Source organism: Mya arenaria, chromosome 9 (assembly GCF_026914265.1).
Source record: "Mya arenaria isolate MELC-2E11 chromosome 9, ASM2691426v1".
NCBI lineage: Eukaryota > Metazoa > Mollusca > Bivalvia > Myida > Myidae > Mya > Mya arenaria.
Genome location: NC_069130.1, coordinates 55012480 through 55026192, shown reverse-complemented (window position 1 = coordinate 55026192; position 13713 = coordinate 55012480). Strand labels below are relative to the sequence as shown.

The 13713-nt window shown below is 36.5% G+C and overlaps 1 protein-coding gene across 1 annotated transcript; it reads left to right on the top strand.

Annotated features, from left to right (window-relative positions):
- The first annotated feature begins 660 nt into the window (after positions 1-660).
- On the top strand, positions 661-13325 carry LOC128202767 (endoglucanase E-4-like). The gene is made up of 13 exons (XM_052903903.1): positions 661-767; positions 1085-1270; positions 1998-2063; positions 2596-2743; positions 3330-3503; positions 4563-4747; positions 5594-5753; positions 9472-9583; positions 9811-9961; positions 10215-10359; positions 10967-11138; positions 12310-12500; positions 13186-13325. The coding sequence occupies exons 1-13, from the start codon at positions 765-767 to the stop codon at positions 13233-13235; spliced, it is 1743 nt and encodes a 580-aa protein (XP_052759863.1). The 5' UTR covers positions 661-764; the 3' UTR covers positions 13236-13325.
- Positions 13326-13713: the final 388 nt, after the last annotated feature.

Genomic DNA, 13713 nt, shown 5'->3' with positions numbered 1-13713 from the left:
ATTGAATTGGCTGCAACAGTAGGTAGTACTCTAAATCAAGTATTAGTTCAATATCATGAATTATGATTTCAATAAATACGAATGGGCGACGTGAGCGTTTTGAACGAGCCCTTCGTAGTCATTAGAATATTGCTTCAGATAATCTCACTGTCTTAGAGTACTACCTTATTGACTGACACATTCTGCACGCAAAATGCGTGATTAACGGCGAGTGGAAGTAAGCGGACCTTTAAACACCTGCAAAAGTAGAAATGTTAATGATTCAGCCTAATACTGAATGATTGCCTATCTGCGATTTCATTGGAAACAACCTAAAGTCAATATTGGAAAAGCTGCTGTTGAAATTATTTGCAAATTTGGTTTGTATTTTTCAAAAGGACGTTTAATAATTAACGTACTCGTTATAATTAGTTTGAGGACATGTACACACTTTTTCTGAGCATTTACATCCTAAAAGAGAGCTAGCACAATTTGTCTGTGAGACTGCACACACTACCTGAAAGCATGCATACAGTAGATGTTAAATATTGTATAAGCATAGTAATCGGAAATGTTACTTAAAGGACTGCAATTGGAAGAGCTATATTTAGTAACCTAATTTGGATTTGTACTATTCTTATCTGTTGACTAGTGTCAAGATCTAATGCCAGTAACGATGCCACAGCCAATGCAATTTAGATTGCACATTATTATAAAACCAGACTTGCCCATTTGTATGTTATATTCAATTTCACAGTCGCTCTGTTAGTTATTCTTTCTGCAGAATGGTAGGTGTTTTAGTTGGAAAATAGTGCATTTCAAACAAATGGCTTTCCATACGGATAGTTGTTCATTGAAATTAGTTAATGCATTTTCAACAGAATCTTTATACGTTTAAAGGATAACAAAGAACAATTTCTTTTAAATGAAAGTTACAACATAGGACAAGACGAATGTTAGACAAACTATCGTCAAACAAATGAAAGCAGTTTGCATTTAGACATAATAGGATGTTTGTTTTCTATTAGACGTGAATAATATCTTTAACAGAAACGGTCAATTAAAACGCAATTTGCAAACAAATGTGCATTTTAAATTAACACAGTTGTGGTTGATGCTTTGCACGTTGGTTGCCTGGCAAGGGAGTTGTTATGGAGGAACGCAGGTGACGATGAACCTTCTACAACATTGGGATACAAACTGGGAGGGGCAGTTTTCCGTTCCCCTGACGTCGAATGTGCTGGGATGGGAATTGAAAATACATTTCAGTACCCCTGTATCAGGCATACAGGTAAGACCTTTTTTAAAACAAACACAATGATATATATAGAGAGAGGGAGAGTTAAGGAGTTTGTCGTCTTTATTTATCTTTCAATAGTGCTCTTCCACTTGATTACAGCGACGTCATTTGACCAATTATATGCGACGTTTTAAATATCGGCTATTCTTTTATATAAAAAATCTTGTCAGTTACACTTTTTAAGGAACAATTACACAATTACAGAAGAAACTGCTAATTTGTAATTGTAAAAGTATTGTTCGCATGATTGCGTTTATGCTGTATAAACACAGTAGGGCAGGCGAGCAAATTACCAAAAAGCGGTATGGACATTGCTGGCGAGCGCTACTGCGTTCACATAGCGTAAACGCAAGAAGAAATGCGAGTCATCCTTATATAAAATTAAATGTGGCAACATTGGCAGCAATGTATGACATAAATCAACAGTCGCGTTAGCTTTAAATTGAGAAAAGTCCTGGGACAAATATTAAATGTTGCAATGGTAACTATAAAACGCATAATATGCAGGGACTATTTTTATTTTCTTTCATTAATCTATCATCCATGATATATCAGACTTATGTAACTTCTTTCTTTTTTTAAACTAATAAAAAGGTTTATTTAAAATGCATACTATTAAATTACACTGACTGCTTTACAACAATAAGCTCATCATTATTCAGAAGTGGTATGCATAGTTGTGCTCAAAACTGACCAATGCAATCTTGAATGTTGACAGGAATGGGACGGCACATGGGTCCAGCAAGGCGGAGACAGTGGTCTAGACTACATCCTCCTCAACAAGGTCATGCTTCTTTTTGTAAAGCATTTATTACTGAGAAATCACCTTTAGTATTGCCACGATGATGAAGATGCTTTAATCTACTGAAATTATTTGCAAAAAATAAATAAATCGTTCAATGCATACCCTCTCATACAATAGTTTTGGGCATATTTTTACAAACATCTTACGACTTATAAGCGTCATGTAAGGGAAATCATTAAAATACTGAGCGAATGACGGAAAATAAAATAAAGTTGTAATTGTAAAAGATAGCATATTTGTCTTGTTGATATGATGAACATAGTGCGGTAAGTTTATCTTCCTATTCGGATCGTGATGCTACTCTATCCGTCAAAGGCATCCCAGATGAGCCCGTTTTCGGAATAAAGGAACACCTATGGAAGTTTTTGATTGAGAGATATTGGAATTATTGCATTATACATGTACATTTAGTTTGTCTTAACAGCCGACTTTCAAATGCTATCCTTTACAATTCTGCAAAAGATTTTACCAGCAAAACTACCTACTAGTATCTAACCGTTTTATAAATCAGGTTGATAAGGGTTACCATGCCGCCGGAAGCACCTTGACGATTAGGATGATGGGAAAATTCAGCGGAAGTACCCCACCGTCCGCTACAGCTGAGTTTATCGACCTCACCTCAGACACGCAGACGGTCCCGCCGATTGTTATTCCTAACAGTAAAAGCACTTCTTTACATAATTGTTAGATGATATGAAAGTACATTCACTCCGCTATTCTTAATCAGTATAATATTACTTCAATACAACGTGGAATACATATTCATATGATAACATATTGGCAAATTCTGACACAACGGGTGTTTGATTGATGAGTTACAGTAGATGTACCTTTAAACACCCGCAAAAATCGACAATCTAAATAATTAAGCGTAATACTTACTGATTGCCAACCTGCCATTTAATTGCTGAAAATATAAGTTGTACACTTTACCGTTAATGTAAGTTTGAAAACATTCGATCGCCATGTTGGGTACTTTCCAAGTACCTGTTTTTACACAAAAAAACGGGTTCGAGGGGGATTTTATCAACAATTAGCTTATGTGACAAGGCAAAAGTCACAAATGTTCTGATAATACTGTTTATGATTCTTTAGGTTTTCGCTAGAAATATGTGATTAAATAATTCGTCTTGTCACTTGTTTCGTTTAAATATAATTACATGCATGTTGCTTGAAAAGTAATCGTGATACCATATACAAAATTGCATATAACTACCAAAACATGGTTGTTTTGTATCTATATAGATCAAGAACAGACCAAATACAACTACGAAGAAGTTCTTGTGAAGTCGGTACTATTTTATGAGGCGCAGCGTTCAGGTAAACTGCCGTCTAATAACCGCATACCCTGGCGCGGCGATTCAGCCCTAAACGATACCGGGAGTAATGGCGAAGATTTGACCGGAGGATACTATGACGGTAAAATAAACTTTCGTATGTCACTGAGATAGGCTTTATTGATAAGTTCTTGCCCTTTTAATGTCTCATTTATTCTCTTTTATGGAAGTAAATTTCTGTCGAAGTGGATTGTCATGCGGATTCTATTTGGAAGCTTCTGTGTAAATTATTTTTGAAAATGCCAAATCGATTTCATAGTTAAGCGTCATCTGGCTGGAAGAATTTTTACATCTGAAGCCGAAAGAATAACACCCGTTTTAATCGTTCTAAATTTAGCATGACAAACTTGATTGATAAAGCTTATATCATGACCGAAATAACAAGTATATAATGAAGTTTATCATTACTTATTTATAAACCTTAAGATATGGGACTTTCTGTTTCTGATCCTCTTACCATGATGGTAAAGAAACACAATCAATTTCGTGTGCTATAATAGCGGTCCTACTAAAGAGGGGCTATCGCTGAGTAAATATGGCGATTCAAGTAGTTGCAATTGTTTCCCCTATACGTTGGTTACATGCAAACACAGCGAAGAAAGTCTTCACGCACATGGCTTAAAACGTTTGTAGTTTAATAAACAACTTTGCCATCCTTTTATTGATTTCTGAATACTGGTTGCATGAGAGTAGTACTGATGTAAACTAGCCTAAACATACATATAAGGTTTAGGTTTTTATTTGCTTGAGTATTTCAAGTGAGGAAGGTGAGATCGGCAGAAATATGTGGTTAAAAGGCACGGAAAAATGGGGTTATATAGAGCACCAATGTGTTAATCGTTTGTCTAAGTCATTGGCCTTTAGATGTTAAGTGAGAGGATGGTGGTTTACATAAAGGATCGATATACTTGTATGTTTCATGATTTGAATTGTTGGTTTAACCAGTATTTATTTCATATAGTTAAACATAAACCATGAAATTTGAATCTGATAAATAACGAATACAGTAGTGTATTGAATTCAAATATAGTATAGAACAATGCTTACAATACAATATAGAATTGAAAAGCTACCAGAACAATTGTTTTTGTGAGTGGAATCCTGTTATCATTGCGACTCACATTGTTTACAATAAATCCAGCTGGTGACCATGTAAAGTTCAACTTCCCCATGGCTTATACAACAACAATGCTGGCTTGGGGTTATCTTGAGTGGAAGGACGCGTACACGTTGTCTGGGCAACATCAGCAGGTGCTTGATGCGATAAAATGGCCGCTGGACTACTTTCTGAAGTGTCACGTGGCGCCGCATGAGCTGTATGTACAGGTAAGTTGAGTAAATCACACGTGCACGTTTCAATAATGTAACATTATATATAAAGACGTAAAAAGACTTTATATTCAGCGTAAATGTTGTTTGAATGCGAGCACAATCATTGTCCAGTTGTGTTCAGACTGTTAGCAAAGCTCTCTATACATTTACTGAAATCAAATTCAAATTTGTTTATTGAGGGGGTTAATTTATAAGTCGCTGGGCAGAAGGCAGCTCTATTTTTGTTGATTTGTTACAATGTGCTGAGGACACGGATCGTCATAACACATTGCTTTTGAGTGCCCGGAAAGTATATTGTTGTCATATTTGTTGTATTTTTTTATTCATATTAAATTTTGGGTCAATTGTTCAGAACTTGGTTGAAGTTAACAACATGATATACGACATCGTTGTTAGCTTTTAAACGTGAGATATATGATGATATGCTCACATATTTAATTTATAAACAAGTTTTCATTACCGACACTATGTTATTCCTTAGCTTAGAATAAGCTGCGCTACAAAAAAGAATCTAGATAATTACATGTCAAGCCAAAAACCGGCCAAGTTATTTGAAAACGATTATTACTCAATTAAAAGAGAAATTAAGAGTAAAAAAATCGGATTACTAGCATCACTGAAAAAAATGAAATGCGTCGAGTTACACCAAAATAAACAAAAGGTGAAAACAGACGAGCCAAAACATTATATTGAAGTGCGCATAGTAATACGAATACTTTACAATGATATACTTTTTATCCGAGTTAAGCATATTTGTTCGGGTTTAAAATCTTCCTATTAGTTGCTTTCATAGGTTGTGCCTATCCCCTCCCCTCTGAAGGCCTTGCTTTTTATATTAAGGTCGGAGACGGGGGCCCAGATCACGGATTCTGGGGCCGTCCTGAAGATATGACTATGGCTCGACCAGCCTTCAAAATCACCGAAACTAAACCCGGAAGTGATGTAGCGGGCGAAACGGCGGCGGCTATGGCAGCCGGATACCTTGTCTTTAAACACATAAGTAATTTGATGATTATTTGAAACTTCCTATTGTTCAATTGATTTAATTTATTTCCTCAATTATGTGTATATATTTATTTATTTCAAAATATACGTGCACAAGCCAATATGAAGACTATGGTCCACTAACCGATTTTATCGGCACAAATTACATAGGTTCTCTTTCTGAAATGCAATGCAGATTATTTTTCAAGTGGCTCTTATTATTATAACTAGAATATTATGTGAAATTTTCATCAATGCACAACTTTATAGCACAGAATGCCGTAAGGGTCATCGCCTGTAAATGTGTTGATCTGAAACGCGATACTTGATAGTACGTGATGAAAACGCTGAATCATGAAACTACGATAACGAAAACTCAACAGTACGATGATGAAAATGCGACAGTACGATGATGAAAATGCGACAGTACGATTACGAAAATACGACAATATGATGATGATTATGCGCTATATTCTATCATGTTTTTACCATCGTAAAGTCTTATCTTCACAATTTTAATATCGTGATACCGCGTTTTCGTTATCGAAGTATCGTACTGTCGCGTTATTGTCATCGTACTTTTACATTATCATCATAGTAATGTCACGTGAGGAGAAATTCCTCTAGAATGCGAATGCGCGCAAGAAGGTGATGATGATAACACGACAGTAAGATTATTAAATCACGACATTACGACGACGAATACGCAATGGAACGATGATGAAAAAGCGACACTACGATGATGAAGACACGACAGTACGATGATAAAAACACGATAGTAAGATGATGAAAACGCGATAGTACAATGATGAAAACACGACAGTACGATGATAAAAACGCAATAGTACGATGATGAAAACGCGACACTACGATTATGAAAACACGACAGTACGATGATGAAGACACGACAGTACAATGATGAAAACGCGACACTAAGATGATGAAAACGCGACAGTAAGATGATGAAGACACGACAGTACGATGATGAAAACACGGCAGTACGATGATGAAGACACGACAGCACAATAATGAAGACACGACAGTACGATGACTTAGACACGACAGAACGATGATGAAAACACGGCAGTACTATGATGAAAACGCGACAGCACGATGATGAAGACACGACAGTAAGATGACTTAGACACGACAGTACGATGATGAAGACGCGACAGCACGATGATGAAAACACGACAGTATGATGACTTAGACACGACAGTACGATGATGAAGACGCGACAGCACGATGATGAAAACACGGCAGTACGATGATGATGACACGAGAGTACGATGATGATGACACGGCAGTACGATGATGAAGACGCGACAGCACGATGACTTAGACACAACAATACGATGATGAAGACACGACAGCATGATGATGATGACGCGACAGCACGATGATAAAGACACGACAGTACGATGACTTAGACACGACAGTACGATGATGATGACACGACAGTACGATGATGAAAACACGGCAGTACGATGATGATGACACGGCAGTACGATGATGATGACACGACAGTACGATGATGAAGACACGACAGCACGATAATGAAAACACGGTTGTACGATGATGATGACACGGCAGTACGATGATGAAGACACGACAGTACGCTGATGAAAACGCAACAGTACGATGATGAAGACACGACAGTACGATGACTTGGACACGACAGTACGATGATGAAGACACGACAGTACGATGACGAAATCACGACAATTCGATGATGAAAACACGACAGTACGATGATGAAAACACGGCAGTACGATGATGATGACACGGCAGTACGATGATGAAAACATGAAAGTACGATGATGAAAACATGACAGTACGATTATGTAAACACGACAGTACGATGATGTAAACACGACAGTACGATGATTAAGACATGACAGTACGATGATGTAAAAACGACAGAACGATGATGAAGACACGACAGTACGATGATGAAAACACGCCAGTATGATGATGAAAACACGATAGTGCTATTGTGAAAACGCGACAGTACGTTCCTCCGATAACCAAAACTTGAAATCACGACATTACGATGGTGAAAACGTGACAAAACGATGGTTAAACACGATAGTTGTCGCATTGTCGTCTTCGCACTGTCATATTATAGCGTTTTCGTTATTGTATTTTCGCGTTTTCATCATCGTACTGTCGTTGTTTTGCTATCGTAATTTCGGGATTTCGCGATTTCATCATCATACTATCGAGTATCGCGTTTCAGATTAACACATTCACAGGCAATGGCCCTACCGGCAGTCCGATTAATTGGGATAAGAACCACTGTTAACAAACTTTATAGTTACACCCTGTTCACCATTCAACCTGCACTGTTCACATAGTCATTTGTAGTACGCAGTCTATTTTCTTCATAATTCAAACCGCAGTTGCAATATGTTTTTGTTTCTTTTACAAAGTGTAATAGGTGTCGTATTATCATACCCCTTCCTTGAAATAAGACCGTCGTGATATACATTTACCGCATGATAAATATAACCAATGTCAGGGATTGGTAATATGTAAAATGTTCCTAAATTAAACAAATTCCAAATTTATCGTCATTTATCATAATGACACGGATGACGTCAGGACTAAATTTTCTCCCACCTCAGATAAGTAGATCCATTAATATAACCATGCTAGAAATTCTTATCTTGCCCACGGGCGAAGATAAAATGCCCGTATGGAACTTCTTTTAATGGTCACCACATTGTAATTACCTCCCTTGTTGAAGACTGTCGTCTGTAGCGCATCATGGAAACCTTGTCTGGTGGCAATATTTAGAACGCGCGTTAATTATTTCTCGCTTCAAATGTCACCAGAAAACAGTTTTCACGCACCTTTCAAGAAATAATGCTTCACTCTTCTTAGAACTATTTAAAGACCGATCAGACCATTTACATACTCTGAATCACTGCGTGAATATCCATGACAACCACGAATTATTGCATATCCGTACGCAATTATTTTCACTAAGCGCAAAAGAGTTCAGGCAAAAAAATACATTTTTACTTCATTTTGTTTCACTGAGGTGGGAGAAAAAGGATCTACCATAGCCGCTCGTGTAAGATAGGTTCATCCCGACCCTCGCGCAGGGTGTTTTGCGGAAACTCGGTAAACCTCGTTTCCGCAAAACACCCTACGCTCGGGTCGGAATGAACCTATCTTACACTCTCGGCCATGGAAGATACTTATAATCTTCTGACTTCTTAAAAGCTATGGGTCCATGTGTTTACCTTCTTCCATTTTGTCTATTTCTATCTACGAAATTTAAAATTCTCCAAATAAACAAAAACTATATTCTAAGATATACAACAATTTGTAATTCCTCAAAATAAATTATGTGTCAAAGTCGCACTATTTCGGAAAGAAAAGCAATATTATTTGAAACAATTTATGAATGAAAAAAGAAAACATTTAAGTGAAATCGAAGCCTGAGATAAATTCATTTTTTTATTCGACCGTTCGTGTTATAACGTAAATTCATCTTGTACTATTTTCTAGATTTGCGCATATAGTTTATGTATTCTGTTTGCTGTATATCGACCTTACTACCATTCTTCTTCAGTAGATATAATTTATAGTGGCTATAGAATTTAATTGTATAACATTTTGCAAAATTAATGGAGAATATTGATAGTCAACGGATAAGCTCAATTTAAATAACGGAACAAAGGATACTGCTTAATTTGATAAAACGTGTTTGGTTTATCTTACAGATGCGACTTATGCAAATACCTTGTTGACACATTCCCGACAACTGTACGACTTTGCCAAGAACTTTCTGGGAAAATATAGCGACAGTGTCAACCAGGCTGCTGCCTATTACAGGTAAAAGCTGGATATTAGACACTCATTGTAGAGCACAATCGTTATGATAATTGTTTGAATCAAAATGAAGGATTAAAGAAGAAGGCTTCACTCTTCACAACAGGCGCACAAGACAAAATAAATATATAAGAATGTCAAATTTACAAGATAAAGCCGCTCTTTACAAACAAACTTAATTTAAAACGTCCTCTATAAGTTATTGAATATCATTAAATCATATCACCCAGATCCGATAGTTACCAAGATGAGCTGGCCTGGGCAGCCATGTGGCTGTATCAAGCGACAGGTGAGGCAAAATACTTGACGAACGCTGAGCAGGACAGAGTTACCGGTGCTGCATGGGGAGACTCCTGGGACGATAAAACAACATACACTGATGTTGGTACATTTCATAAATTCTGAAAGGTCTCAAGAATGATCTTAATGAATGTTAAAAAGAGTGCGTGTATTTAATGGAAACAGTTTATGTCAAATGTCGCGATTCATTTGTAGGTGTTAAACTACTTTCCTCCAAAACCAGACGCTATTATGTAGTCAAATGTACTATCATAGACATGTTCGTAATTAGCTAGATGCGTGATTTCTGTAATTACGTTAGGTCAACTTATTTAATATTTCTCTTTAAATATAGATATTGCTGTACAAGTTCACCCACAAGGACGAATACAAGACCGATATTGAGGCGACGTTCACTGACTGGATGCCAGGCGGTACTCTCCCTTATACACCCGGTGGAATGGCTTATAGGCTACAATGGGGAGCTCTCAGATATACTGGTATGTACTGTATACGGGTGTTTTCCTCGCTGTGAATTTCATACTGTATAAGTTCATTGTTTTGATGCTCATTGGTTAACTTCGAGAATATTGTAAACCCTTAGATATAAAGGTAGAAAAATCGATTTTATTTGGAGGTTGAGTAGATTCATTGGGGACACATGTTTACAATATTCAAAGAACAATGGTCCCTGGATAAATGTTTAAAATTTTGGGGAAAAAACCTTATCAATAACATATGTTTTCAACGTCCCGTAATCTATGTAAAGGAACCCTTTCTTGTTTCCGTGAATAGTTAAACAGTTTACATATAAAAACATCATATAGATTGTAGCTTTAAAGGTACAGCACAAACACACGTCCTCATATGAATGCTCGTCCGCATGCATAACTGTGAATCGGTGATTTATTTGACATTTCACCTGGTCTGGCAACAGCCGTCTTTATGTTGTAAAATCTTGAAACGACAGTCAAAACAATTTTGTGTGTTGCATGAAGCCGTTATATTAAAAAACATCATAGAAACGTTGGTCAGATTTAATAACGGACATGGTCATTTTATCCAGGCGCCGTCTTCGGCTATCCTTTATTTTTGTTTTATTTTCAGTTAACATGGCGACCGCCGCACTAATGGCAGCGGATACGGGTCTCCATCCTCAACAGTACCGATGTTGGGCCCTCAGCCAGATAAACTACGCCTTAGGGGATAATCCAACAAACCGCAGCTATGTCGTAGGCTTCGGTAACAACGCGCCTAAACGTCCACATCATAGATCAAGGTAAACTGCGAATATGTATGAGACAATTATTCCTCATCTATGTGAGACCTTATAATGTCGTCTACAAAAAACCGAGATGCTTAAATGTCCGACCATAGTTATATGTAGACTTATATTTTATGACTTCAAAGCACTTCGCTGTTGTGCCATTTCTCGTGCAGCCGAACGCTTCATGTATCTAGGTAGTGCTATTTGTTTGACGTGAATAATCTTTTGTGTACTCAAAATGTATGTTTTAACTATAAAATAAAGGTTCGTAAAACACGAAGAAGACACTCCGAGTAAAGACTGCATTTACATGAAAACCTTCCTTTGAAAAAAGTATGGACATTTCAATACCCTCGTCTTCATTTTTGAACGCAATTGTCGTTCCTTTTGCAAAAACATCATAGCTAATAAATTATACTTAGTGTGGAATAAACCTTTAGACTATCTCGTTGACGTTTGACGTGGTGTTACAAGAATATGAGATATGGAATTAGCATGACAAAAATGCACACGTTGATTTGCATCAGAATATGGCATGGCAAGTAGTATGTCTTGACCTTGTATGCTATTATAATGGATATTGTTTTGACGATCTTGATATTGATAGTAATTGGATGTTCACAGTATTTTGTCAGGGTGTTTCACAAGTTAAACGGGTTTCCTGCCATAGTAACAACTGCTTAATGTTATGTCTATGAGAAACAATCTACTACATTTGAAATTTATATTTTACTTGTGCGAAAATATGTGTAAAACGCACAATATGTGTTTTACGCTATTATTGACATACTTTATATTACCATGTCGTGAATATATATGTGTGTCAACCTAATTAGTAGTTTCAGCTCTCATATCAGCTGGCATGTTGGACGATCCCGATGAAAAGCGTTTTTACAATTAATTTAGAAGTCACTCAAATAAAACATTAGTTTGAGTTACAACGCAGGAAACATGTATACATTTGTACATGCTATCTCTATAAAAAGATGCAAATTATACACAAGGTTACCAAACGTAGCATCATTAATTGCATGGCGCAATGTTTGACCTTTAAAGCGAAGTTGTAAGCGCATGGGTTAGCGCATTTAATTCTTACTAATTCGTTTCACAATCATTCTTAAAAATTGATTTAGACTAAACAAATGGCTCAAATACCTTTAAATATTTCTTGTTACCAACCCAGCTCTTGCCCAAGCATGCCAGCCCCTTGTGGATGGGACGAGCAAAAGAACCCAGGCCCAAATCCCCACGTTTTGTACGGCGCACTTGTTGGTGGACCAGGGGCAGACGACAGCTACAAAGATGACAGGATGGACTACGTGAAGAATGAGGTGGCCTGTGATTACAATGCTGCTTGGCAGTCTGGCATTGCCGGTTAGTATATTTCGTAGCAGCCGTAACCTGTTTTTTACGTGTACACATTTAATTACGATACATCTTAACATCATGGTAGTATCCTGAATTAGTCTTAAATTATATCAAAGCTTTTATCACTTAAATTATATGTATTAATATTGTTTTAACCGGTATGAGAACAGCTAAATTCAGAATGCACTTCAAATTGTTGCATTTTAAAGTTCGAGGTGAAGGCAACTTCTTTTTTTATATCTAAAATTAAGGTATCAGATGAACAACTAAGCTTACCATTTCATGTTGCCATGGCAATATTGTTAAACGCTCATGCCTTGCAATTATAAATGATAAATTAATAATATCGTGGAATAACGGTATTATTTAAAATAGTTTTGCCTACTGGTTACCAATTTGGCAAATAAATGACCAAAATATAAATACAGATACAGTTGTGTCAGAGTACTCAAATAATCAAATTGCAATCTTTGAAAAACAAAAATATTTGTTTGCAAAAAAACACATTGGAACAGTTATGCATTTTACATATTCTTGATAAAACACATGACACCTTTTTCAAATTATAGTAACATAATAAGTAGGAACCAGACATCCATGATACGTACCTCATAAAGTATTGGATACCATAAATGAGTCCGATACAATGGCAATGATAGTTTCTATCCTAATTTAGTTCTCTCTTTTTCAGGATTGATACACTTAGCCGTTCAGCACCAGTTCCCAAATAGCTGCAATTAGGAAAATCGTCCATTTCCCCTGCTGTCATGTTATGTTTAACACATAGATGATTGTAAAAATGATAATAAAAACGAACACCAACTCCCTCTACTTCAACGCGTTTCGACTTCATTCAGTCTTCATCAAGTTAAAGCAATTAGGTGTAAAAGCAAAAACATCATAAAACTATGTCGTCATTGACGTTACAATTTAGCGTTCAAATTATGATATGATTGTGGCATAATCATTATGTACACATGTACTGGTGCAGTAATTACAGACGTATATACATGTAACATTTTAAGAAAGTTATGCCATTATATAACATTTCGATACAAAATAAACTCTCTTTTGAGAACCTCGGTATAAAATACCCTATGATAAATAAGAACATTGAGTGAGTCTTAAGATTTGCAGTCAACACTTTAAATTGTATATTATAGCAAAGGATATTTTTTCCTAAAAGGCCATATGTGTGGAGTTTATTTGGGCTAACTAT